The sequence below is a fragment of the Symsagittifera roscoffensis genome, chromosome 6 (assembly GCF_963678635.1).
Source record: "Symsagittifera roscoffensis chromosome 6, txSymRosc1.1, whole genome shotgun sequence".
In the NCBI taxonomy this organism is placed as follows: Eukaryota; Metazoa; Xenacoelomorpha; order Acoela; family Convolutidae; genus Symsagittifera; species Symsagittifera roscoffensis.
This window is the reverse complement of record NC_087067.1, coordinates 52,591,319-52,619,154: the sequence shown is the minus strand read 5'-3', so window position 1 is coordinate 52,619,154 and position 27,836 is coordinate 52,591,319. Positions and strand designations below refer to the sequence as shown.

Sequence of the window (27,836 nt, the reverse complement as noted above, 5' to 3'; positions counted from 1 at the left end):
GCTCCTCGATTGGCGGCGGCCAGTCGGAGATTCGTTGGAATTAGATCTTTCCGCGTGAAGCCCATTCTTTCCCAAGTTTTTATCGGCATCACACTCACTACCGCTCCTGTGTCCAGAAGCCCTGTGACTCCGATTTTTGTTCCGTTGGTGTCGAGCAGATGTGCGGTCACATCTGCTTCATACCCAATGTGTACTGCGTCTTGTTTCATCATGGCGTCATGGCCTATCCTGCGGACTTTGAGTTCCTCCTCACCCAAATAGATCTGCCCCATTTGGTCATCATCTGTTGTTACATAAGTCCTGGTGTAGATACTGATTCCATCCACGTTCAGCATCACTTGATACGGCCCATAGACCTCTAGGTAGCGTCCATGAAGTTTCTTCATGCGAGGGCCACCCGTCGATAGTAGTGCTCGCACAGCTCTCCGCCTGCCTCAGATAATCTGCATATGTGTCCAAATGCATCAAAGTGAACTCGGATGGTTCACTCAGATTTCTGATCACCTGGTGTCCAGCCACTGAGATTATCGACTGTATCTTGCTTCCTTGCGGCACCATGCCGAACCTCTGACCGGAGATCACATTAAGTTTCATGCTCAAACTGCTTGGTGCTTTAGTTTCTTCGAATTCCGTTGCTTCGAAGGTATTCAGTTGCTCCTGAAGTTTCTCATTTTCCAGTTCAAATTTCACTTTTTGTTCGATCTCTTTCGTCACCAGTTCCTGCTGCACTCTATTTAGAGCATCCCTCGCGGCTGCCCTATAATCGATCTTGAAGTCATCAGCCGCAGTTGCTGGTTCCGGTTCACGTGTCTCCTCTGTTACCGCTTGCATTTTCTTTGCCGCCAGCTCTTGAGGTTTATCCTTTCTGCGTGCCTCCGCTTCACTCAAAAGTCGAGCCTTGCTGGCTTTCACTCCTGACAAAGCTTCTTCGTGTCTTGGATGCTTGATGTCTGCCACTGCATCCCAGAATTGCGGACAATCTGATTTAAAATAACCTTCCAAGTTGCAAAAGAAACACCTCGGGCCGAATTTCGCAATTACTCCTCTCATGAAGTCCTCATGGTCCAATTCTGACGCATCTTCGTCCTCGAGGCTAAAGCCTATTGCTTTCATGCCTTGTTTGTAAGTTGGGTATGCTGACACATGATGGTCCGTTGAACTGCAATTGGCACAAGAGCGTCTCTTGTCCATATCATCCCTCGGTTTGTACCAATTGTTCCCTTGGTTTGCTGGTCCGTTGTTAAAGTTGCCATAATTGTTCTTGTAGTATCCAGATCTCGAAGGAGGTTTCAACAAAAGATACTCTTTTGACTTGAGCCTCAACTCCTCTGGTGTTGGCGCATTGGTTGATAGTGGTGTGTAATGCGTTGCTAGCATCGTTCGAAGTTCATCATTCTTCACACCATCGATGAATTTCGAGGCTACGGCCAGTTTCATCCTTCGGTTTGACTCATCCGGTTGGCTGCGTCTTCTCAGCATTTCCAAGTCATCGAGAAACTTGTCTATCGTTTCATCTTCTCGTTGCCTCCGTTTCTCGAAGCGCATCATCGCTTGGTGTCCCTGCACCCCTGATCCGAAACGGTTTAACAAGATTTCGAAGATTTTCTCTGCTGTGTCACGCTGATATTGCTTCTTGGCCATGACACAGTTCAGGGCTGTCCCTTCCAAGTTGCTGGTGAGCGCACTGCATTCCTGTCTCTCCGACAAGTCCTCTTCCTCGAAATGCAGCTTCATTACCTCTATCCAGGTATCAATACAGCCATCAGATTCATCTTTATAGCATCTGGGTTTCTTGAAGACTCTTCTGGACTTCTCACTGCGTTCATTGGTTCTGGATAACCTTGTAAGGAATGTCTCCAAAGACCTGTTTAGGGGTTCAAATGCTGTGGCCATTGCAGTAGCATCCCTTGACTGCCCCGCCTAAGTGTCCTCACACCTTGTCAAAGGCTCTGTATGCGGTGCATCCCTGCAAACCGAATCACCATGAGTGTTTCCCACTTGTCCCACATGACTCCTCCCCGGGCTTGCATGCCCCCTGTTACCGGAATCACTTCTGCCAGTCGCCTTGCGTTGGTCGTTCATTAGAGGTCTGTCTGTTCCCCGTTGAACTTGCTCTACTGTTCTGGCCCCATGTTCTATTATCTCTTGTGGCATAGCCTGATGAACTGCCCCTGCCTCTAGTGGATCCATACGTCTTCCTCTTTTGATGTTCATTGAAGTTCACCCTCGGCTCCCTGCTGGGACCTCCCGAGTTCGGTTCTTCTTCTTTTGGTCCACTCTTGCTGCTTAGTAGCCTGTGCAACCTATCCATGATAGCCTGAGTTCGCCTCTCCATCATCGCGTCTATCTTTGTGTCAAGAGTCCCAAGAGACTGCTCTTGCTGCACTCTTAACTTCTCCATGTCGTCTCTTAAGCGTAACTCTCGCTGTTCCGCTTCTCTTGTCATTCGCGACAAGTTCTTCGCCATATGCTCGTCCGTTCTTTCTCTCAAGCGTTTTTCGCTCTTGCCAACTTCTTGTCTATTGCGGTTTATTTCTTCCCGCAGACTTTCTCTTTCAATGTGAACTGCCCTTTCTAGTTCACTCATTGTTATGGACATCTGTTCATTTTGTTCTCCTAAACTGTCCACTATGTTGTTTAAGGCTTCTTCTAGTGCTGCCCCGTTATCCACGAGTGGCGTCACTAGTGGCGGTGTAACCCTGTCGGTCCCAGGTAGCTTCGTGCTGGTCGAGACCCGAGCCTTGACTCTCTGCCTCGACGTCTTTTCATGACTCTCTGCCTTGACTCTCTGCCTCCACCTCAGGATCCGCCAATGCGTTGCCTAGCCCTCTATTTCTACTCTCTCCAGTTTGCGGCTCTGAATTTGTCATGATCGCGAAGCCTCTCGACTGGCCCGGTGTGTTTGCCTCTTTGCTTATCGTTCTCATCACACCAAAATTTGTCCATGGTTCCAGTCTCTCCTCCGACGTATGCCTCATTCTCCTGGGTCGAACTATTGAGGCTGACTTGAGACCCAAAGTCCACTTGCTCTTGTTCGTCCTCCTCCTCCTGGGATTCACCTTCATTTCCTGCGCCCCCTCCCATGGTGATTGGAAAGATGTTTCCAAAGGTGTTCCTCATTCTTTCTGAGAACGATGATGACGTTGTTTGTTTCTCAGTTCCGCCTGCCATCATAGTGTTGTCTGTTGGAGATCTTCTAGTTGCCGCTATTTCAGTTGAGATGTCGGACAGTTCCGACATCTCCTCTCGATCCAATGTCCCGGTGGAAATGGCAAAATCATGGCCTTGTTCTACCGGAGTAGATTCACTCGCCAGCCTTCTGCCTCTCCCTTCCAGTCCATGTACTTCCTGGCTGTCGTTCATGGCATGGTCCGTATTGACCTCCACTTCTAACAGTTCTTTTCGCTCTTCTGAGGTCTTCTGACTCCTTGTTTCAACCATTCTGCCTGAAACCGTCTCCCCTTTGTCGGTCCGGGCTCGTTTGATCCAATCCACAAAAAGATCGGTCATCGTTTTTCTTTGCTTTTCAGGTATGAATTTCCTAGAGCTATTACCTCGTTTCGGTATCCTTGACTTGTCTAGACTCATTCTCTATTTGTCACTTTATAATGCCTATACACTTAATTTGATTGCTAGTGACCTTATAGTTTTATTACCAATAATAATGACACAACACAATAAATTTCACAAGATTCTATTAAATAGTGACCACGAATCCCTGTATGTTATCAGAGTACAGTTTGTATAAAATTTATTCACACTAACCGATTATTGGTCGTAAGATTTGAAAACTAGCACAATATGATGTTATCAGTCAATTTAAAAGATAGTGTACTCACTACCCAATCAAGCACAGTTTATGTAGATTTAAAATCAAGAACAAATATATATATATTTATATATATATATATATATATATATATATATATATATATATATATATATATATATATAATGACAGAATATGAATACCTCTATAAAAAAACGTATGTGTAATGTACTTTTAGTCGGTCGCAGTACAATAGTCGAACTTGTCTTTTAAAGAAAAAGCTTTCCCTGCTCGGTGCTGCACCAAACAGACAAAACTTTGAAGGCAGTAATTTTCTCAAGTGGGCGTCTATTGCACCCACCGAGTACTGTGTTACCTATCTGCCTTCGGACTGCCCGAGCTAGACCTACTACAATCCTCAGGGCAGTCACTTTTCACAAAAACGTATTGTGTTACAATCCACACCAATGAATTACGCTCTTTTTAGTTAGACTTAGTGTCGCGAATATCCGAGTTCGGACCAGTTTTGTTTTGGTCTGGTTTTTATTGAAAGGCAAGTTACCAGTGGCAGTCACTGATTCCCAGCCTGTCTGCTAATAACCTAATACCTCTCACTTTAGTCTTTCTTCCGTCTACCTAAGTCCTTTAATAAAATATTACCCCTCCGGATTGGCACAAATAGGACCCTTCCGGACTAACAAAATTTAGACCCCTCCGGATTGGGACCCCTCTGAGTTAGTTAATATAAGACCCCTCCGGATTTGGACCCCTCTGAATTAGCAACTATAAGACCCCTCCGGATTCGGACCCCTCCTTATTTGAAATATTTTTTGACCCTCCGGATTGGGAGCCCTCCGGTTTTGTCAAAGTAGCTCTTCGGAGATCTCCTTCTTTCAACCTATATTCCTCCGGATACGTTTTCCGATGCTATTGTGCTTTTTTGATTAACTAGGAAGGATATGTAATGCTTTCCTAGACCCCTCCGGATTGAAGTTAAGCCTCTTATTTGACAATTCACGCTAACGGTGAAGGGTCTTATCGCTCGCCTAACTTCGGCTCGATTAAGGTTTTGCTGGGCCTTTAGCCTTTCTTTTCGTCTAGAACAGCCTAAAATTACTTTATTCAACCCCTCTTACCTTTTGGTAGGGGTATAAGGGCTTTTCTAAAAGAAATTTATAAAACGTGAAGGGTCTACCCTCCCAAATTGGTGAATTTGCTAAAAAACAACCTCAAAAAATTTTCACGCTTACTTTTTCGAAAAACTTTTGTCCCTATCAGTAAGTCCAGCTAATTTCTGATCTATTGGTACCAAGATCAACTGGATATGCCCAGTAGTTCCAAAGTTATTAACCAAAACGTCTTTTTTCTAAACTCAAGAAATTTCTCTCTTATAGGTTCCGCCTAACTTTTTCCGCAAATCTGGTCCTTTCGACCTAAAAGTTATTGATCCGAGCTCAGAAGGCCTATACTCTTCTAGTTCGATGCAAAAGACCCGATCTAAAACGCTTTAGTTGAAAAAGTTTGAGAAAAACTATGCTACCTGTACCCCTCCGAATTGATGAATCCACCAAATCAAACACGTTAAGTTCGATTTCTCTGCAACCCGGAAGGCTTTCGGGTAGCGGGTTTTAAAACTTTAGATTCACTAGTGGACGTTGTCCGAACAACTATTTTTTACTGTTGTAATTCAAAAATTTCAAAAAATTTTCTGAATTTATAGTGTTTAGTTTTCTCAAAAATCACGAAATTTCGATTTTCGGTACCAAAATAGTTCCAACCACTTCTGAACTAAACTTAACCGGTTTTATCTATTATAGTAGTGCAGTTACGATGTAACAAACTTTTTTAGCGCTTTTTTCCGTTTCAAAAAAATATCGATATCTCAAAAATCGCGACTTGTGGGGGGATCAAAATATCGCTATTTTGACCCTAAAAACCGGTCTGCTTTCTGCGTTTTTCACTGAAAAACGGTATAGGAGTATTAATATAGGCTATATAAGTAATAATAGTAGTAATACTATACCCCTCCGGGTTTGTTTAATATCCGAATTAAGGTGCTTAACTCGGATATTCGCAGTTCGGTGAAGGGTCACTACAGTGCAGCACTGTCGAGCCCCCCACAGATTACTATCTTAATTTTTGTACCAAAAGGGAAACAAAACTTGTTAACGATACCCAACAGTCGATTGTTGTTGTCGTTGAGCCCCTTCTTGTTGCTCCTTGTACTGCTTGCCGGATCAGTCTTCTGACTCCTTCCAAATTGAGCGCAAATCAGCTGACCCTTCCGGATTGAGCGCAATTTATCATTAACGTGCTTAAATGCTCAAATAACCCTACAGTACAAGCCTCACAAACGGGCTACAAAACTTATCGTAACAATCCTGACTGATATAAATGCCTGTATCAACAATATATCTATCAACAACAAACGGGGGGGTCGGATCACATCTTGTCTGGGGTGATGATTTCTACTGATTTTTTACTTTTTTTTTACTGTTTTTGGTTTTTTTGGTTATTTTTTTAAGTTTTTTGTTTTTCTTGGGTACTATACTACTTTTTGTTTGGTTTTTTATATATCTTTAAGTGTTTTTGGTCACAAACCATTCAGGAGAGGACGGGACCGCGAATCCCCCCACCCTTCCTGGTTCGTGAATTTTCGGTCTTAACTAGGTTAAAAAGCTATTCACGATAATCCGGAAGGCTTCCGCGTTCCGAACTACTCTTCCGCCCCGGCGGTTTAGGCCTATTAAGGGCGTTAATGTGAGCATCCGCTCGGCGCGGAGTGCTCGTTAACGGTTCTGCCGGTCATGATGTTAAAAAAGAATAACACCCAGGAGCGCCATAAAAACATCTAAGTAACATTCGCCCGGAAGATACATATCGACGGAAAACAAAACTAAGTCCTAAGACGACTGGCTAACGTCTAAACAGAGCTTTGCATGCTTTTCACCGTCTCTACCAAGCCAGTACTTTCGGTGGTCTTTTCTAACATCGGGTCGACAAAAACGTTACTGCTTTCGGCTTCGGTCAAAACACTCAAATTAACTTAACTACATGCAGAAATAGTGAGCTCATGGCTGGGTTTCAGTATCCCCAGACCACGAGGTCACTCTTAAAAACAGGGCTACTTCTATTTATTGAATTATTATTGTTTTTGTTCAGTAGATAAAAATCATCATCTCCATCGAAGATGGATCAACCCTTTCCCCCAACTCCTAGCTTCTCATCTTAGTAGAATGAATTCGGATGTTAATTAAATTCAATTCAGGACATGACAGGGAAGCTAAAAGTTCATATAAAATGATAAAAGTCTCAGTCCCGAAACCCCTCCGGATTCTCGAATCCAATGAATCAAGCATGTTAAGCTTGATTTCTCTGTAATCCGGAAGGCTGGTTTCCACCCCTCACTGTTGTTAGCAACTGCCTTGCAACTATTGTAGCGACACAATAGTTGCAAGTCGGAACGTTCTTTGTTAACTCCGTGATTCGTTGTCGTTTCTTAATCACTATTTCCGTTCTTCTCGCAATCGCTATTAATGTTGTTCTGTTTCTTTTTAGCTCTTTCGCCAAAATGGCCGTTTCTGACGCTTCTCAGAAATGCCACGTCATCACGTCGAAAATTTAAAATTTCAAAACACCAGAACATCTTGACCTTCACCGTTCTACCAATCATCCGAATAACGTCGTTAATCCTTCAAAATCACCAACTCGGAAGGTTCGCTGCTAAAAATTCCTAAACTGCACAGATTGTATTTTGCCCATTCTGGTCGAATGTCACATTACTCGGTTAGCTAGGCCGCGTTTGGTGAGCGTACCAGAAAATTTTCTCGAGTTTTCTTAAAAAGCTATCACGGTACAACCGGAAGGCTTACACGTTCCCGCTGAACCGTACCACCGCTACTCTAGAATGGGCATGTAGCCCGGAGATGTGTCAAGTGGATTTGATCCCGTAGTCGTGATGTCGTAAAAACACCCGGGAGCGCCATAAAAACACTATGTAACAGTCGCCTAATTAAGTCACATATGAGGTCAAAGAAAATTAGGCCCTATAACCATTGGCTTAAGAGTCAGGGACACTATCTCTTGTGTTTTTCTACCTCAAACGGTCGGAGCCAATTCGGTTCACTTGCGACATGAAACTAAAACCTTTGTTACAGCTTAGAGGCCACTACCAAAATAACCCCACTCTAGAAAACAAAATAGCCCCCATGCTTAAGTCTCAAAATACCTAAAACACGCGAACGCCGTTAAAAACAGGGTCGGAACAGTCCGCATAGTTACTTTTTATTAGACAGTGGAACTTTGATCCATTTCAGACGGATCAACCTAAAACTCTCCTTACCTCAACATAAGAATATAAAACACATTCAAGAAATTTAATTCGGGTACTCACGTACCGGCACACTCTGGAATTTGGGTAACTAAATTAACCAGTAACTCCAGAATGACTAGGGAATTAAGTTTGATTCGAGGAGTTTTAAATTAACAAGGTCCAGCTTGAGAAATGATCTTTGACTTGAGAAATACGTTTTTTGGGCTGGACCATTGGGAGACTTCGGTTGTCTACCTTTCACTCTGGTTCACTCGAATTTGCTCTCCTTCCACTCGTGATTGCTTTCTGACTTCTGTCAAGAATAAGACAGCTCTACTCTCGTATGATATTCTGATCTCGGTTCTTCTGATCTTATCTCTTCTGATATTTTCAGTTGTCGCGAGAAACTTGAGCATGACATGTCCAATTCGAATTTTTGAAAAATTTCATTTCACCCCAAAATCACGTTTCTTGCGTGGCTCAAGTTCACACTTCCAAATATGACCGACTGGCACATTTGAAAAAACAAATTCAAATTCTCCTTACTTTTTCATTTGAATAGGATTCGCTCAATGAATTGCTTTAAAAATTTTTTGTAAAGCAATCATAAGCTGTGGTGTGGAGTTTACTAATAAAGTTACTAATATGAACTTTACACTGTTAATATACTAATGCAACGACTTTTGTGTATAGTAATTAGAGTGTTTCTTCTTCTTCGTCATGTTAAAATAATATGAAAAAATTTAATCTGTTGGTTAGTTTGCTCAGATAAGCTTTTCAAAGTTGTAGGTCTAGAATGAAGAGCTTGCTTCAATAATTTGCCAACCGATTCACGATATGGATTAACTTGAAATTATTCAAAGTTTCATTTCTTGAGTAGCTCGATCAGAAAAACCAACTTTTTGCGCGCCGATTCATTAATGGAGACAGGCTTGCTATTTTTACTTTATTCTTTCTGTCCAATTTTTCTGCTCCTAATTATGCTTCACGGCGGTGAGCTCAAATAGAATTTAATGAGTTTTAATAGTCAAATTGTGAGATAAAGGTTTTTATAATCAAAGTTGTTATAATATTTTCCAAAATTATGCCTCTAGCTGATACAGTTGTCCTTGTTTTCTAACTCAATTTGTTCATTGCGTTTTCTTGACTAGCCCTGGCCATAGCTTCGCGATTCTTAATCTTGAATAGCTGATCCTGAATAGCACCTAATGTGAGACGATTATTTGAACTGCTGGACCAACAGTCTGTCATCAGCTGCCACATTTGTTCGTTAAAAACTGCACCTAATTTCTCTGGCCGACATCCTTTTTGTACTGATGACCACAAGTTCTCTTTGCTGGAGCACTGCTCAAAGTTTTGAGGCAGTCTGACAGTGCCCGCGCAAATATACCAAAACAGAATTCCGAAAGCATATACGTCAACAGAACTGTCGTAGCTTCCTAAATATGAATGATATGATTGCACTTGCGAGAGCGCTAGAAATTTTTAAGCGTCGCATTCCTACTATTTTTGCCCGATAGCTAACGGAACTATGACTAATTTATGAGGGGCTAGGTCTTTTACCAGACCGAACTTTTACCAGAGTGACCTTTTACCAGACCACAATGCAATAGTTCAATCAAGATAAATTTAAATTACTGGATGATTCGAAAAGGAAGCGGTTAGAACAAACAAAACTTGAGAAACCGTTAACACATTGTCTTTGACCAAACAAAGTAAATGGCGCCATTACATCTGTCAATCAATTTTGTTTATAGAGTCTGGTAAAAGGACCATGTTATAACTTTTCTGGTAAAATGTCGGTCCCCAATTTATGAATGCTAGAATGTTGAAAAACTACATAGTTTATCACTTGTTTTCTAGACCCACTTAACAACATCAATTTACTGAAAGTTTGATTGATGGGGTAAAAAAATATGGAGCAAATTTGTGTTACCTTTGAACAATTCTGGTGCCATATGTATAGGCGTTCCAACGACACTGCCGCACATCATGGCCTGTGGCTTACTAAATCCCAGATCAGTGATCTTTCCTCTATCCATTTCGTCAAGCAGAACATTCTTCAGTTTGATGTCTCTATGCACGAGGTCCCTGCTGTGCAAGTATCGCAGTCCCTCTACCACATCAATAGCCACCTGTATCGAATCACACCATTTGAACAACATGTTATGCACAATTCTTGTAGGCGTCAAGAGTAATTAACACTGTTTATCCATGAGTGAAAGGTCTAGCCAATATACGAGCTGATGTCGGGTAACAGTAGGTTAGAGTCAAAAAGAATTAGTCTGAATATTTCGTTCCGTTTTCTGACTGCTTTTCAGACAAGGAAAGTGGATACTGTATTTAATCGCTCACTATTACTGCTTCTCTAAGTCACTCAAAACATTAAAATACCAACAAAGAGTTCTGGATGTGGAACACAGCAGCTATGTTCCACTTATTTTTGCGTGTACTGGAGGAGCAGCACTAGGCTCTACAGAAACCGTCCAGAAACTAGCAGAGAAATTAAGCGAAAAACGGAACGAATCATACTCAGACACAAAAAACTTTATTAAAACAAAAATATGTTTTGCACTTTTGAGGAGTGCAATCCTCTGCCTCAGGGGGTGCAAAAATTGTTTTAAAATACATACCACAGACAATTCCCTCAAGGCCATAATCGAGGAGGGTCGTTTTTTATTGACAATTCTCTGAATGCTTTAAAAGCGATTTGATTTATTCATAAAATTTTGCCGATGTGTTTATATAGCGTTGGTATGGCCCTATCTCACATGTGCACGAAACGTCGCATGATGGAAGGGCCCATTTAATTGACCCCTTTTAAAAAATTAACTCTATTTTGAACAGCAGATTTAAAAGCACAATCTTTTTAAAAGCAGATTTAAGGTTTTTTCTCTTGTGAGAACAAGTGACTTGTAATCGGGTGTTAGACTTTTTCTCCGAAACGAATTTTTCTTGCAAATCTGTTAAAAGCGGAACTCGCTTCATTAGTGTACCTGAATAACTTCAAGGATGTCTATAAAAATACGGGCGCCTCTGTACTCGAAGGTCTGGATTTCGAATACCGGCCGGACCCTTTTTTTAAGATGAAATAACTTTTTTTTTGGGAAAAATTGCATTGTCAGACCTTAGTTGTCTGCTCATAATTGTTGGCTTTATTTTTAAAGCATGGAGTTTTCTTCTGGTTAAAACTTGATTGGCACTGGTTGTCTCGATTTTTGAATGAATTTTAACCAAATTTGCCAACTTTGATTTGGTATAGGTTCTTTTATTAAAAAAAGTAATTTTTTGTTTCAATCAAATGGTTTACGCATAAGTTTCATCTGCTTTATCGATGGCATATGTGTTTCTCTAGCTCTAATGTTTTTCTGAAATTGAGTTTTGCTTTTTCTTATTTGAACATTTTTTTTCTTCAAGTTAGTGTCTTTTTTTGTTGGTTGTTTAATGATGCAACTATTCGAACGCGTGGAAATTTAGTGAATTAGGCATAAATGGCTCCAATTGTCTTCAAAAAATCAATATTAAAAAACACGAAAATAAATTTTGAAAAGTTTTCAAAAAAAATTTTGCACTAAAAGTTAGAAATATTTTTTGATTTTTTTTGCCAGAGAAGAGCTAGAGGAAGCTTCCTAAACTAGTTTTCCTTTCAGTAAAATCAATATTTTTTAAGTCGAAATTGCTAATTTTTGTATACAACAAACGTTACTCGATTGCTTAATTCGCTCAAAATAAGACGAAAAATCAAAGTTTTCGTGCCGGTTTTTCTCGGCAACTTTTGGAAATTTTGGGAATTTTTAATGTGGTTCGAATCACAACTATAAGGGCTTTTTTATATGTATCACTCAACGAAGTACGATGATTATTTGTGGTACCTGATTTTGCGTGAAGAAAAAATAAAACACACCTGAATACAAAGTTCCTCCCCATTTTCAATGGTCGGAACAAAAAAGATGTTTTCAATTTTTTTGACCTACTGATTTCGGTATTTTGCAGGGCGTTTTTGGCAGAGAAACCCGTCACTAATGTTGATGTTGAGGATTCTAGACTGGCTTCCATGTTGGGACTTGTCTCCTCGAGTGATTGGACTGTTCTCTGAAGCGTTTCGATCATCGTCGCTCGCAGCATGCGAACCGACCCCACGAGGTTCTCCGCAATGATTTCGTTCAGTTTACGAATCAATGTTTCTTCTAGCTCCCTTCTCTCGTTTCTCATGCTCTTGCTGTTGAGGCTGACGTCGCTGCTGCTTATAGCCGTAGTGAATGTATGTCGCTCAGCCGTGTCGATTAGCACGTTCTGTGATTCGTCGAGGCTCTTCTTGATGATGGCTCTGATCTCGTGTTGCTTCTCAGTTGAGACTGCCAACAGTGCATTGTACAGTTTTTCTTTTTGCTCTTTGGCCCATTTGATCCGAACTGGAATCAGTTTGGCATCTTTTGTGAACTGATATGTAGTGCTGATGCAGTCTTCCAAGAACTCTGTGAGAAGGAAGCGCGCTTCGTCCGATTTGGTTATTGTCCTTTGCTTTAAAACTTCCTTGACGAACATTTCCAGCTGTTCCAGGAAATTGTTGAACGGAGCCAGACGGCTGTTGGTCAACACACTAACTTCACTCCCTGTGGCTCTCATGATGCTCATAGTGCGCAATGTACTGTTAGTTCTCATTCGTGGAAACGAGTCCTCGTCATCTAGCATTTATCATGGATTTGTAGCGTAGAGGCAGGGAAGGAGACCAGCAACAAAATAAGAGGGTTCGAACCTGTGCAAGGTCGGATGTTTGTAATGAACTTTTTCGTATAATAGTTAAAATGCGTCCGATCTATAAATTGATGCATGTTAGTTGATGAGTTTTTTCAAATTGACTGGTACTGCTAATCCGTCATAATTGGCTTGCGTCATTCGGCAATTATGTAGACTCATAATTGGCCTGCGTCACTTGAGAAATTTTGTAGACTCAAAGTTTTACTAATTCAGTTTTTCCCAGTAGCGTTATCGGTCATATTTTGCTTGTGTATGCGAAGTGCAACTTCGCCTCTGTGTTGATTTTTGCTTTGCTTGCTCTGCTTCGCTTCTGTGTTTTCTTTAATTTTTGATCAGTTTCATTAAACTTTTGCTGATACATAAAAAAAGTGTCAGCAAATTTCGAATTTTTTCTGATCTTTTTTGCATGCTTTTCCGACCATCGGATTATTCTGTGCTAGTTGCCTAGCAGGCGGCTTTTCTTGTGGTTTCGTATTCTTCGTGAAGGCAAGTAACTATGACTTATGGTCAATTTTTTACTCGATTTTTACCACCCTTGTTTTGTCAAACTGAATTTCAATGATACTCAATATTATTCTACTGTAACTTAAACGTTATTTTAGCTATTGTTACCGCTAATCATGCAGTAATTTCATCACCTTTCACCAGAAAAAAATCTATAAAAAATTAGTTTTGTTATTTAGTTTTTCCCTAATTTTAGAATTTTATTACTGAAATGTTTTTTCGGAACATTTTGTGCTTCTTTGTTTTCAAGCTCGCAGATGAGGAAAGTTTTATAGGCATAATATTTATATGTGACCTGCAGTCGAGGAATGAGGGGCATTCCTTGTCTGATGGCAGTGTGCAGATCCCGTCGCATCTTGTACATGATTAGCAGCACTGCCCCGGATCCACTGCCGTAAGTGCTGTCAATCACACAACCTCTGATCTGCACAATCCTGGGGTGCTCAGGAAGTGACCGCGTGTAGTATAACTCCATTGCCAGACTGTTCCAGTGCTTCTCATCTGGAGGTGCTACACTTTTAATGGCACATGGTCCGAAGGGACCCCACCTTCTACTCGAGTAAACCACTCCGTACTGGCCCCGCCCAATTTCCTGTTCGTACCTCGGCATTCCATACAGAGCGTAGTCGCGATAACACGTGCTCTCTAGCACGAATCTAGCCAGTTTGGGGGAGTAGCTCTTTTTCAGTTTGCGACTCTTCTCCGCTTGCATGTCCATTTTCTGTATCTGAGACTCTTGAATGCTGTCGATGCTGGTCAAGAATTCACTGTGTGCCCTCTCGACGTTAGCTTTGAATTGGAAGCACACTTCTTTGGAGAGTTTTTCTTCGCTTATTTTTTCTATGATCTGGTTGGCTACTCGTCTTCGCCAATCCTCATTCACTTCGGTGGGGCTTCCGAGGTTGCTGAACAGAAATTTGAGCTTCTCGAAGATGATCGCTCTCAATGACAAGGTGTTGCGCGAATTGATTTCGATCCGATAAGCTGCATTAAGTATCTCATGCAGGGCGTTTTTGGCAGAGAAACCCGTCACTAATGTTGATGTTGAGGATTCTAGACTGGCTTCCATGTTGGGACTTGTCTCCTCGAGTGATTGGACTGTTCTCTGAAGCGTTTCGATCATCGTCGCTCGCAGCATGCGAACCGACCCCACGAGGTTCTCCGCAATGATTTCGTTCAGTTTACGAATCAATGTTTCTTCTAGCTCCCTTCTCTCGTTTCTCATGCTCTTGCTGTTGAGGCTGACGTCGCTGCTGCTTATAGCCGTAGTGAATGTATGTCGCTCAGCCGTGTCGATTAGCACGTTCTGTGATTCGTCGAGGCTCTTCTTGATGATGGCTCTGATCTCGTGTTGCTTCTCAGTTGAGACTGCCAACAGTGCATTGTACAGTTTTTCTTTTTGCTCTTTGGCCCATTTGATCCGAACTGGAATCAGTTTGGCATCTTTTGTGAACTGATATGTAGTGCTGATGCAGTCTTCCAAGAACTCTGTGAGAAGGAAGCGCGCTTCGTCCGATTTGGTTATTGTCCTTTGCTTTAAAACTTCCTTGACGAACATTTCCAGCTGTTCCAGGAAATTGTTGAACGGAGCCAGACGGCTGTTGGTCAACACACTAACTTCACTCCCTGTGGCTCTCATGATGCTCATAGTGCGCAATGTACTGTTAGTTCTCATTCGTGGAAACGAGTCCTCGTCATCTAGCATTTATCATGGATTTGTAGCGTAGAGGCAGGGAAGGAGACCAGCAACAAAATAAGAGGGTTCGAACCTGTGCAAGGTCGGATGTTTTTAATGAACTTTTTCGTATAATAGTTAAAATGCGTCCGATCTATAAATTGATGCATGTTAGTTGATGAGTTTTTTCAAATTGACTGGTACTGCTAATCCGTCATAATTGGCTTGCGTCATTCGGCAATTATGTAGACTCATAATTGGCCTGCGTCACTTGAGAAATTTTGTAGACTCAAAGTTTTACTAATTCAGTTTTTCCCAGTAGCGTTATCGGTCATATTTTGCTTGTGTATGCGAAGTGCAACTTCGCCTCTGTGTTGATTTTTGCTTTGCTTGCTCTGCTTCGCTTCTGTGTTTTCTTTAATTTTTGATCAGTTTCATTAAACTTTTGCTGATACATAAAAAAAGTGTCAGCAAATTTCGAATTTTTTCTGATCTTTTTTGCATGCTTTTCCGACCATCGGATTATTCTGTGCTAGTTGCCTAGCAAGCGGCTTTTCTTGTGGTTTCGTATTCTTCGTGAAGGCAAGTAACTATGACTTATGGTCAATTTTTTACTCGATTTTTACCACCCTTGTTTTGTCAAACTGAATTTCAATGATACTCAATATTATTCTACTGTAACTTAAACGTTATTTTAGCTATTGTTACCGCTAATCATGCAGTAATTTCATCACCTTTCACCAGAAAAAAATCTATAAAAAATTAGTTTTGTTATTTAGTTTTTCCCTAATTTTAGAATTTTATTACTGAAATGATTTTTCGGAACATTTTGTGCTTCTTTGTTTTCAAGCTCGCAGATGAGGAAAGTTTTATAGGCATAATATTTATATGTGACCTGCAGTCGAGGAATGAGGGGCATTCCTTGTCTGATGGCAGTGTGCAGATCCCGTCGCATCTTGTCCATGATTAGCAGCACTGCCCCGGATCCACTGCCGTAAGTGCTGTCAATCACACAACCTCTGATCTGCACAATCCTGGGGTGCTCAGGAAGTGACCGCGTGTAGTAGAACTCCATTGCCAGACTGTTCCAGTGCTTCTCATCTGGAGGTGCTACACTTTTAATGGCACATGGTCCGAAGGGACCCCACCTTCTACTCGAGTAAACCACTCCGTACTGGCCCCGCCCAATTTCCTGTTCGTACCTCGGCATTCCATACTGAGCGTAGTCGCGATAACACGTGCTCTCTAGCACGAATCTAGCCAGTTTGGGGGAGTAGCTCTTTTTCAGTTTGCGACTCTTCTCCGCTTGCATGTCCATTTTCTGTATCTGAGACTCTTGAATGCTGTCGATGCTGGTCAAGAATTCACTGTGTGCCCTCTCGACGTTAGCTTTGAATTGGAAGCACACTTCTTTGGAGAGTTTTTCTTCGCTTATTTTTTCTATGATCTGGTTGGCTACTCGTCTTCGCCAATCCTCATTCACTTCGGTGGGGCTTCCGAGGTTGCTGAACAGAAATTTGAGCTTCTCGAAGATGATCGCTCTCAATGACAAGGTGTTGCGCGAATTGATTTCGATCCGATAAGCTGCATTAAGTATCTCATGCAGGGCGTTTTTGGCAGAGAAACCCGTCACTAATGTTGATGTTGAGGATTCTAGACTGGCTTCCATGTTGGGACTTGTCTCCTCGAGTGATTGGACTGTTCTCTGAAGCGTTTCGATCATCGTCGCTCGCAGCATGCGAACCGACCCCACGAGGTTCTCCGCAATGATTTCGTTCAGTTTACGAATCAATGTTTCTTCTAGCTCCCTTCTCTCGTTTCTCATGCTCTTGCTGTTGAGGCTGACGTCGCTGCTGCTTATAGCCGTAGTGAATGTATGTCGCTCAGCCGTGTCGATTAGCACGTTCTGTGATTCGTCGAGGCTCTTCTTGATGATGGCTCTGATCTCGTGTTGCTTCTCAGTTGAGACTGCCAACAGTGCATTGTACAGTTTTTCTTCTTGCTCTTTGGCCCATTTGATCCGAACTGGAATCAGTTTGGCATCTTTTGTGAACTGATATGTAGTGCTGATGCAGTCTTCCAAGAACTCTGTGAGAAGGAAGCGCGCTTCGTCCGATTTGGTTATTGTCCTTTGCTTTAAAACTTCCTTGACGAACATTTCCAGCTGTTCCAGGAAATTGTTGAACGGAGCCAGACGGCTGTTGGTCAACACACTAACTTCACTCCCTGTGGCTCTCATGATGCTCATAGTGCGCAATGTACTGTTAGTTCTCATTCGTGGAAACGAGTCCTCGTCATCTAGCATTGGAGGCATCGAATGTTGTGAAACATCGTCTCTGTTCTCGTTATTGGCTTCATTATTGTTTTCTGTTCCTTGGGCTTCTGAAGCTTTGTTGGGATCTGGAGACTGGAAAGATGTGTCCGCAGTCACCAAGAGTTTGCTGTCATTACTTATGCATTTTTCCAGTTGTTCCGGTAAGGACTCCACTACTCCAACGTCTCTGAGATCATTCTCCATTACCTGCCACAAAATGTCCTGTTGCGATTCAGTAAACTCAGAGTCACGCGTTATCTCCATGGTTAGAAACAGAAATTGAAGTTCATTCGTGCAACATTCGCGCAGTTGTTTGATGTCTGCTTTGTCTTTGTCTGTCAGCTGTGGCGATTCTAGACCGTAAATCACGATCGGAAAGTGCTCATTTGTCGCCTGAAGAAATATCTGCTTGGTGTCGTAGAACTTGTTGTTCGTAGTTGTCATCACAACGCTCGTGTTGTCCCGGAGTAGCTCGTTGTTCAGTCGGATCTCAATTGAACGACTGCACTGCGAGAGTCGTTTCATGTCCACTTCGTTTATCTCGATAGTCGGCACCTGAGTCAAGTCGGGAGCCTCTGAGCTGTCGTATCCGGAAGCACTGAAGGTACTGGAGTGTTGGCCCATCGAAGGACTCTCGACGAAATCGAAGTCCTCGTGGTTGTCCCCGTCGACCGAGATTGTGTAGCTCACTTTCTTTCCGTAGATCACCTTCACTGTTCTTTGCGTAAGGTTGTTGTTAAATTGTTGTGCTGAGAAGTAGAACTTTTCTCCGATTAACATCTCGGCTATTCTGGCCTTGACGTTGAACGATTGACCGAAAATGAGAAAGACAGGGTTTTTGTTCAGTGCCGTTATCAGGCACTCGATTTTGACCCGGAAGTCTTGAAGATCTCCAATTTCCCTCTGAGTCAACTGGGCTTCTTCTAGTGTTCTTAGGAGCTTCCTCTTCGATCTGGCATAGCGAGTCAGCTCCTTTGCAACACTGGTACGTATGCGGCGATGTCTGTTGGCTGTGGATGTTTGCGAATTTATTGACCGTCTGCGAGTACCCGAAGGAAGGGGGCTGGGCGTGGCGTTTTCAGTTGTCGGAGGTGCAACGTCCACCATCTTGGGCTATTGTTTTAGTTTTGAGTTGAATATATATCACAGCTTCAGTGGTATGAATTTTGCCCACATTTATGTAATATAGAGATTAATCGGATGCAGCTGTACTGATTTTTTCCTAAATGCCATCCGTGGTTTACCTTAGTTTACTTTCGTTTGTTTTGATGTGTGCTCTTTAAATGCGAAGCTTCTTAGATCAACTTCAAGAAGCTAAAAGGTGGCCTTAGTTTGCGCTCAAACAACTAACATTCTATTGTCCGTTTGCGATAGCTCAACTTTTAATGTCACCATTTTTCGAGTTTGTAATTCACAATTACAGTTTCATTTTGTTTTGAACGCTGTTTTAAATTTGTTTATGGAAAGTTTTAATATTTGTTTGTTATAGATGGTATATGGAATGACAGAGCCTATAGCGGTTGATATTTACCGGCCGATCTAATTAGTCATAAGAACCTAGCATACAATCTCATCGGACCAACTGGTAATCTTTATACCGACGAGTGTTGTTGAAAGCTGTCAGTCGGCATATTGTGAAGGCCTTGACTGGACCACCTTGTCACGTTATCCTTCCTTTCAAAGTATGTTAGAAATGTCTAAGTGTCAATGAACGCAATGAAGACACTTTGTAGGTCGCGTTGAGTTTTATTGTCACGTTATCCTTCTTCTCAAAATATGTTAGAAATGTTTTAGTGTCAATTAACGCAATGAAGACACTTTGTAGGTCGCGTTGATTTTTATTGACGCGTTAAGTGTACTGCAATCGAATTGAAGGTTTTTTCCGTGAGCAAATTTTTTCACATGATTCATCTACCGAAGAAGTCCATAGGAATCATCTCCCGAAGGCTTCGGCTAGAAGTTCCAACATCCAACATACACACCCCCGTAAAGATCATAGCTCACAGAATTCGCATGTGAAATGCTCCAAGTGTTTCAATTGACTCTTGATTAATTTAAATTCAACGGGTCATTGTGCGCAGTTGACGCATCAATAAGAAATCTGTAAGTAAGACGCTTGGGACGACAAATGATGGGAGTTCGAATCCGGCCGGGACTTGTGTTTTTGCGAACTGGAAGTTTTTGGCTATTTTAGACTATCGTCTGTCTGGCTATTTGCTGAAAGAAAAAGTTTGTTCGAAGTTTCTTCGACATTTTTGTATCGAATTTAGTTTTCTGTAAAGTTTTCTCTCCGAAGTTGGGAAGTTGAAAAAGGTCCAAAAGTAGGTCAATCTTTCTTTTCAGTTTTCTTGGGTTCATCGTCACTTTTCCAACTGTCTATTGACTAGGTTTTAATTTTGCAAGAGTGAATTCAATAAATGTCGTATTTTAATCAATTTATTTTTGTTTAGTTAGTGTGGAGTAATTGTGAGTGGATTGATAGTGATGGAGAAACGTGAGGTGGTGTTGAAGACGTGGGAGTTGAGTCTGTATGAGTTGCAGAGGAGGCCCCAGGAGGCAGTCACTGACGACACCGAGATCAAGATCAACCCCCGCATACTCCACTCAGAACTCATGTGTCCCATCTGTCTGGATGTCATGTCCAACACCATGACCACAAAGGTCATTCACCCACTTCATCTTTTGTTTTCCTCACTCATTCATTGTTGATCATATTAGAACAACACTAATAACCTCATATAGCATAGCAGTAGTAACCAACTCTGCTGAATTGTTAAGAGTCAAAATCATATATATTCAAGGATTCACAAGGATGATTGATAAACTAACAAGTGTCATGTTTGTTTCCTTGAATAGAAAGCTTCGAGTTTGAAATTCCGAGCTTCGAGCTTGAAATTCCGAGCTTCAAGCTTGAAATTAGACCATTCGTGTGTTTTCCAATCTAACCAACAAACTTAAGTGACCTTTACAACGTTGCTTTTCCTTAGTTTTCGTCCAATAGTTGGTTGGCTGTGTAAAGTAAAACATGCCAAACATCACAATCACAATTTTTCAAACTCTAGTTATTTAACTATGGGAGTGCTTTTAACATCCATTTGAGATATCTTGAAAACAACCACTCTATAATGTTTTGGACAGCGATGGTTGAAGTTTGTCCAAATTGTTTCTGGATCTTTATAAAATGAAATTTTTTTTGTGTGCAGGAGTGTCTGCATCGCTTCTGCTCGGAGTGTATCATAACAGCCCTGAGGAATGGGAATAAGGAGTGTCCAACTTGTAGGAACAAACTGGTGTCCAAGAGGTCTCTCAGAAGGGATCCGAACTTCGACGCCCTCATCTCCAAGATATGTCCCACTGAGAGCAGTGACACCTCCACTGCTGCTGCTGCTGGCAACAACCTTAATGGAAGCTTCATGAATTCACCCGCCGACAGTCCAATTCCACCGAACGGAACCACCGATGAACACGATGACAATATGTATGTATGTGTTGCTATTCATGAATTTTTGTAGCATGAATATGTTGCTGAAATAGCAACAATTAATGGCTTGTGAAGTTATCGCGTTTAATCAGTATATATCAATAATGGAAGAAACTATCCTTGGTTGTTGATGGTAGGCTTGGATGGTTCAGGGGATTTTTTGTAATGTTCAGAATTCTGACTGTAGCCTTAAAGATAAGATAAGACCTTTATGAATATAAGCAAGTTATAATGAGAAGTTTATCGGGCGACTGAAGCGTATTGTTAAAATTCATCTTAGAGTATTTGTTGGGCTCTACACTAGAATTTAATGTGCCCCTTAATGTTGGGAAGTAATTGTTTTTGCAGGGATGAAAGCAATACAGAACAGTCGGGAAGGCGAAAGCGAATTTCGCGAGGTGCTACTGCAGACTCAAACGACTCGTCGGGAGATGCGACACCCGGCAACCGGAAAGCCCCGAGGAGGGAAAACACAGAGCCAACAGGAGTCAAGGCCCCGAAATCAGGCACTGGAAATTCAGCTGTGAGTTCAAACAGTGCGGCCAAAAGCAACATCGACATAATTCTCAGACTAAAGCCGAAAGAGGGCCCTTCAGTGAAGACTGAAGATGTTCTGAAGCAGGAGGGAAGCTCGAATACAGAGGGGGAAGAGGATGAATCGAACCAGATGAGTGATCAAACACAGAATAGCGAAACAAACCAGTTCGACCCAGACCAGATTCCGATTTGCAAGTTCCTCAAGACAGTGAGAGACGCCACCATTGAACACATTGCATTGTATGTCAAACTGCGCAAAGATGAGATCCAAGAGTTTCTCCAACCTTCAAACGGCGAAACGGATTTGGACACTAGTGAAATAGTGTTCTTCGCACGAAAACGACAAAGCAATCCTCCTGAATTTATGGAACTGCAAAAAGACTCCACGCTATCTTTTGTCATGTCAGAATACAGTATGCCTAAGAATAGACCGCTAGAACTCTACTTTAGTGTAACTGAACTGTAGCTTCAACTGATTAAATGTCTTTTCTGTCTTATATTTACTTTATAAAGATGCCTTTGTATCTAATTTCTTTTGTGATAAGCAATGTTATCAAATCGGGTACTATTCTGTTTCCCTGTAACCAACTAGTTTAATAAAAATGACTTCTGAACTGAAATGTTTTTCAAGCCCATTCTGCTATCATTTTTGCCATGTTCGTAATGAGCTTTATCGATTTTTTTTGCGCTCCACCTTCAAATTTAGTGTCAATTGGCGAATGTCCTTTAGGATTGATCAGTCAGAAAAAGCTGTCGACAAATAATTGCAAAGATGATCAAATATGTCAACCAGAATTTAGGAGAGGATGGCCTTTTTAGAGATAATTTTGGTAGTTTTTTGTGCGTTTGCGAAGTGCAGCATCGGCTCTTCGTTTGTTTGTCGTAAATTCAACTTAGCTTCGATAAAATTATTTCGCATGGTGTCCTACAATTTAATGACATACAATTTAACACCGTACTTTTTAACACTTAGTTATTTCACTACTAAACATGTTAAATCGACAACAATATAACTCCTATTTTCCACTTCGCATAGGAGTGGAGGATAAAATTGGGATGAAAACGCAAATTTAATATATAACCGCACCTTTTTCATTAACTATCGAATGAATTGTTTCCGGCTTTCATGGTATTCGCTTTAAGTTTGGTCGGCTTAGTTGCCGAATTATTTCTAGTGTTAAAGCGCGAATTGAGAACAATTAGTTAAGTCGAGTTAGAATTGCATGAGAGAGTCATCTTTCCATTATATTTTTGTTTGTAGTTGAATCCACTGTCTAATACGCTGAACATTGAAAGGAACGCGCGAAATCCACAAACCAATAATTCGCTTTTTACTGGAACCCATGACAGTATGTGGAGTTCATTAACAAATTCATACAATCTGCATTAATATCGACTTAGTTGGTGTAGTCTTTGCACCCCAGAAATAAGCCATTATAAACACAATCGATGTTTAAATTGTGAGTTTGTCATATCCACGAAACAACATTTAGATTGTTCTTATTGCATTTGTGGTTCCGATTTCTGATTTGAAAAATGAGGAATTTATATTGTTGGGATAGTTTTTTATAAACTCACCTGAGTCTATTGGCACCCTGAAACGAGTCTAATTGAGCAGCTCTATTAAAACTTTGATGCTTAAAGTGTAACGCGAATTATTTATGCGTGGCAAATTATCTCGCTCTACAAAATTGTGAGACATGTTACTTTGTCGGAATAAATCTATGAACCACTCAAATTTTAACTCTTACTGTTGAAAATTATCAGCTCTAAATTCATAGTATGTCAATGTGTTATTTACCAATAAATATTCGAGACCAGTTCCTGGGCAGTCGGAACAGTCAACGCTTTGCACTGAAATACGAGCAGTCTTACTCACTTTTTATAACGACTCAACTTGGTTTTTGGCTTCCTATGATTGTTTTTGCAATTAGCACGTTTTTCATGTGGCCAGTTGATTCGGAATAGTAAATGTCACGACTATTTTTTTGGATGTATGCTACGAGATGAGTTGAATGCCTGTCAACACTTTTTGACAGATACTGAGATGGAAAATGGACGCCACAACGTATTCAATTTTCAACTTTCAAAACTAGATCCTAATCTAGTTAATGAAAAAATGGATCAAGTCTTTGAAAAACTTGATTGTGCAGCAAAAATCAACATTGCCTTGGGATTTGTGTTACGTAATATAGAAACCAGCGAATATCGTTATTTCTACGCTCATGAAAATAACAAACTCTTTGATAAATCTATACTACTTTGTACTAAAGCAGACTTGACAACTATACAGAACAAGGTCAATAAGCAAGATATCATTGAAATTTGTACACAAGAGAGACAAAATACGAAATGGCGATTCAAGCTGATCACTAATGTGACCATTTTTGCAGCCTTAGTGAAAAACGTACCTATGGGATGTCCAGATTCTGTGATTCCCGAACCACTTCTGAAGAATAACCATGTTAATTGTTTGATTTCGAATCAAGACACAAAACAACCATACAATAAAAATTTGTGTTTGCTTCGAGAGCTTGCAGTTCATTTACATGGAACAACTGGTCTTGAAACATCCACTTCCAAGATCTTTAACGATTTTCTGGAGAAATCGGGTTGTGATCCGAAACAGTTTCGTGGAGTTTCGATGGATAATCTACCATTAGTTGAAGATGTAGTAGAGAAAAACATCTTTATCTACGATATCAACATTGAAGATGGAGACTTCGTGGGAGAATTAGCTCGGAGAAGTATGGGTAAATATGAGAACACGGTGAAACTTCTACGATACAACAACCACATTATTTACGTCAATAACATCGACAACTTCTTCAAATGCTTCCGATGCCCAACTTGCGATACATTTTTCCACAAAGCAGACCACTTCAACAAGCATCTCCTACGATGCAAAGATCAAATCAAAAACATTTACCCCAAAAATGTTTATACTCTACGAGAGACGTTATTTGAAAAACTGGATGGGTTCAATATTGAGTACACAAAAGAACAAACCTTATTCAAAAATGTCGCTATTTTTGACTTTGAATCAATTTGCGTGCCATCCGAAGAACTAAAACCAACCGAAACAATACCTTGGATCGGGAAGCATGAACCCATATCAGTGTCAATTTCATCCAATTTGCTTGACAAACCCATTTTTTTGTGTGACAACGATCCACAATCCCTCATTATTGACTTTGTGGCAAACTTGGAGTTGTTAGCCGAAAAAAATAAAACCGAAATGCGATCAAAGTTTCTGGAAATTGAAAATAACATCAAAAAGCGATTACACACAATTTTCAGCATACTTAATGAACGAGTTAGTTTCAACAAGATTGAAGCAAGAGAGTACGAAGATGAATGTATCGAGAATGAGGAAGAAACAGACGCATCCACTCACTTTCTCAGGATTCAAAAAATCAATTGATTGATTTGATGCAACATCTAGAAAGATAGACCAATACTCTACCAGTATTTGGATTCAACAGTGGTCGGTATGATATAAACCTCATTAAATCATACCTCATTCCCCACCTTATCAACGAAAAAGAAATTGAACCATCAGTTATCAAGAAAGCAAACGACTTTGTTTCATTCAAATTTGGATATGTTCAGCTTCTGGACATTATGAAGTTTTTGGGTGGAGCTACTACCTTAGACTCTTTTCTAAAAGCTTACAAAGCCAGTGAGCTGAAAGGATACTTTCCATACGAGTGGTTTGATACTCCGAACAAGCTTGATGAACAACAACTACCCTCGTATGATGACTTCTACAGCAAACTGAAGAATAGTAACCCTCTCGATAAAGAGTTTGATGATTATCAAAAACTTCTTAACACTGGGATAACTGAAGAGCAAGCCTTGAAAAAACTCGGTCTCAAAACCAAACCAGCTACGGGATTGGAAAACTACAACTACCTTAAATCTATCTGGGAACAGGAAAAGTTGACAACATGTCGCGACTTTCTACGGTGGTATAACAACAAAGATGTTGTTCCTACCCTTGATGCTATGCAGAAAATGATTGAATTTTATCATGACAAAGGGATAGATATGTTAAAGCTCGTCTGCACACTACCGAATCTAGCCAACATCTGTCTACACAAATCAACTGACTATACGTTTTACCCATTCTTTTCGAGTGATAGTGACATATATTTCGTTTTTTTCCTCTTCCGATTAAACAGTTTCGGCTGACGTTTTATCGGACTATTGAGTTTATTTTGCGTGGTTTCGAGGGCAAAACTATATGGAATTTGCTTGCTTGCTGCTTAGCACAAAAGTTTTACAATTTTAGTTTGGGTTTCATCCAATTTACGATGATTGAATTTTTCGGAAACTTTAAATTTATTCTGAAATTTGATTTGAGTTTTCCCAGGAACGATATTTTGTTCAAAAAACATAGCTCAAAACGAGCCTTGATTTTCGTAGTAAATACAGCTAATATAAACTAAATTGAATTAAGTACGAATAAGTTTGCAACAATTTTGCTTGAAATGTATATTAGTAAAAACAGCTAATAAAAACTACATTGAATGAATACGAATAAGTTTGCATTAATGTTGCTTGAAATAAAGTATATTTCCGCGAGCCCATTTTTCATCAGATTTGAAAATTAGGTCGAATTTTAGAGTTAACTGAACAGTCTTTTGGGGTTTTCTGTCTTATTAATAACTTCGGTAGAAGCTACTGCACCGCAGCTGAATTCTTAGAAAAACATGCCGATCCTGTTGGTCAGTCTGAATTTAGGATCGAAAAATATCACCAAAGAAGAGCTCTCAGAATGTTTCGCTTTTTAACATTTTGGCCCTCGACGACTCAAAAGGCCCCCCTTTTGGTACTGATTTATGGCATCAATTTTCGACAATAAACCCTAAATTTTTCAAAAGGCGCCCTGGCGCCAATATACACTAAATTTGAAGAAAGCGCGCACTAAAAAACGCAAATTTTATCAAAAAATTTCTAAGAAGTGCCCAGAAACGGCATTTTTGACCTGTTTTTTCCAATATGCGGGACGAAATTATGTCTGTATGTTCAACTCGGAAAATCAATTTGGTTGACCTCAAAAATGGTCATCAAAGTTTTTTTTCATTCTGTTTTGTCATATTTGTTATCATTCTGCTTTGTTTGCTGTGCTCGTAAAAAATTTCCACGTTCTGTTGATTTTCTCTCACTGGAAAATCTTCAATCTCGCAATAAATTTCTAGACAGCTGGTGTTTAGGATTTTTTCGAATACCTCTAGAAAATTAGTTTTTTCCTTTCTTTTTATTAATTTTTTTTCTGACTAAAATAACGTTTGGGACCACTGTGAAATCGAAGTTGACACGAAAACAAGTGCATTGAAGTAAATGTTAAATGTTGTGTGTATTTCAAAAAGAAGCCGTTTTGAATAGCAAGCTTCATGTCGTTAATATAGTGATTATTCAAACTGACCCGCAGCGCTTGCTTCTGTTACAGTGCTTACATCCCTGCAGTAGCGGATTTGAGCGTAGGGTGGGGGGGGGGGGTGTTTGATGGTGGAAGCCTCTAGGCCATCTGACGACCCAGAGGGTCCCCTTTTGGTACTAGTTTGGCATCAATTTGGGGCAACCAACCCTAAAATTTTCTAAAGGTGCCTTCGAATTGGAGCGGGCACCAAAAAAACCCAATTTGGTCAAAGTTTTCCAACAAGTGCCTAAAAACGCCTTTTTTGGACTGTTTTTTGCCTGCGGCGCAGAAAATTTGGCCAAAACAGGGACTAAAACGTGCTTAGGGAGAGCTCGAAAAATCATTTCGGTCGATCTAAAAAAAAAATAAGGTCGACAAAATTTTCGAAAATTTTTTGAAAATCCGCCCCCCCCCCCTCGAGAAAATCCTAGATCCGTCCCTGTTTTAAACTATTGTTTCTAGAAAAATTTCTGCGGCGCACAAAATTTCGCCAAAATAGGGTCTGTATAGTTTTGTAGGAGCGCTCGGAAAATCAATTTGGTCAATCTAGAAAATAAAGTCGACAAAACTAAATTGGTTGCCCCCGCGAGAAAATCCTATATCCGCCCCTGATCGTAATTATACATTGTTGTTCATGATTGTCAAAAAAGATATTCACAATTTCAACAAAGGTGACTGTAACTTGCAGCAGAACACGAGAGCTATCTTGTTGGCAAAAAAAACGTTAAGTAGAAGATTTCAGTTCAAAGGAGCTGCTTGAAATCAATGTTTCTTTTAACGGTACTCTTCAAATTGCAACTAAAGATAAAAGCGCAAAATTATAAATGAAAAATATATATAATTATAAATTGTAGAGTATATTTTAACTTATGTCGTCTCATTTGGTGGTTGAGACTGCGATTGAACTTGACAACGGAAACAGTGTTGCGAAGAAGAATGCCAGTGAAATTGCAGCAACATCGATCGACATAGCTCAGAAACTGTCGCCGACAAAAGACGCAGGTAAAAGAACTGCCGGGTAAGGGTGCGCGACCCTCGTGCCAGCTCCGGAAAGTCACATA

The 27,836-nt window shown here is 40.6% G+C and overlaps 4 protein-coding genes across 4 annotated transcripts in view; 2 read left to right on the top strand and 2 right to left on the bottom strand.

Annotated features, from left to right (window-relative positions):
- LOC134848149 (sister chromatid cohesion protein PDS5 homolog A-B-like) overlaps window positions 1–27,836 on the top strand; it is a 350,720-nt gene that overhangs the window by 35,553 nt on the left and 287,331 nt on the right. The window lies entirely within an intron of this gene.
- On the bottom strand, window positions 9,088–15,114 carry LOC134847812 (dual serine/threonine and tyrosine protein kinase-like). Its single transcript, XM_063865031.1, has 3 exons — window positions 13,639–15,114; window positions 10,018–10,216; window positions 9,088–9,520 (listed from the first exon to the last, which is right to left on the bottom strand). The coding sequence occupies exons 1-3, from the start codon at window positions 15,046–15,048 to the stop codon at window positions 9,198–9,200; spliced, it is 1,932 nt and encodes a 643-aa protein (XP_063721101.1). The 5' UTR covers window positions 15,049–15,114; the 3' UTR covers window positions 9,088–9,197.
- On the bottom strand, window positions 15,794–18,439 carry LOC134848812 (dual serine/threonine and tyrosine protein kinase-like). Its single transcript, XM_063866324.1, has one exon. It carries the CDS (start codon window positions 18,437–18,439, stop codon window positions 15,794–15,796), a length of 2,646 nt encoding a protein of 881 aa, XP_063722394.1.
- On the top strand, window positions 18,824–21,964 carry LOC134848150 (E3 ubiquitin-protein ligase RING2-like). Its single transcript, XM_063865509.1, has 4 exons — window positions 18,824–19,014; window positions 19,783–19,993; window positions 20,536–20,810; window positions 21,162–21,964. Exons 2-4 carry the CDS (start codon window positions 19,817–19,819, stop codon window positions 21,814–21,816), a joined length of 1,107 nt encoding a protein of 368 aa, XP_063721579.1. The 5' UTR covers window positions 18,824–19,014; window positions 19,783–19,816; the 3' UTR covers window positions 21,817–21,964.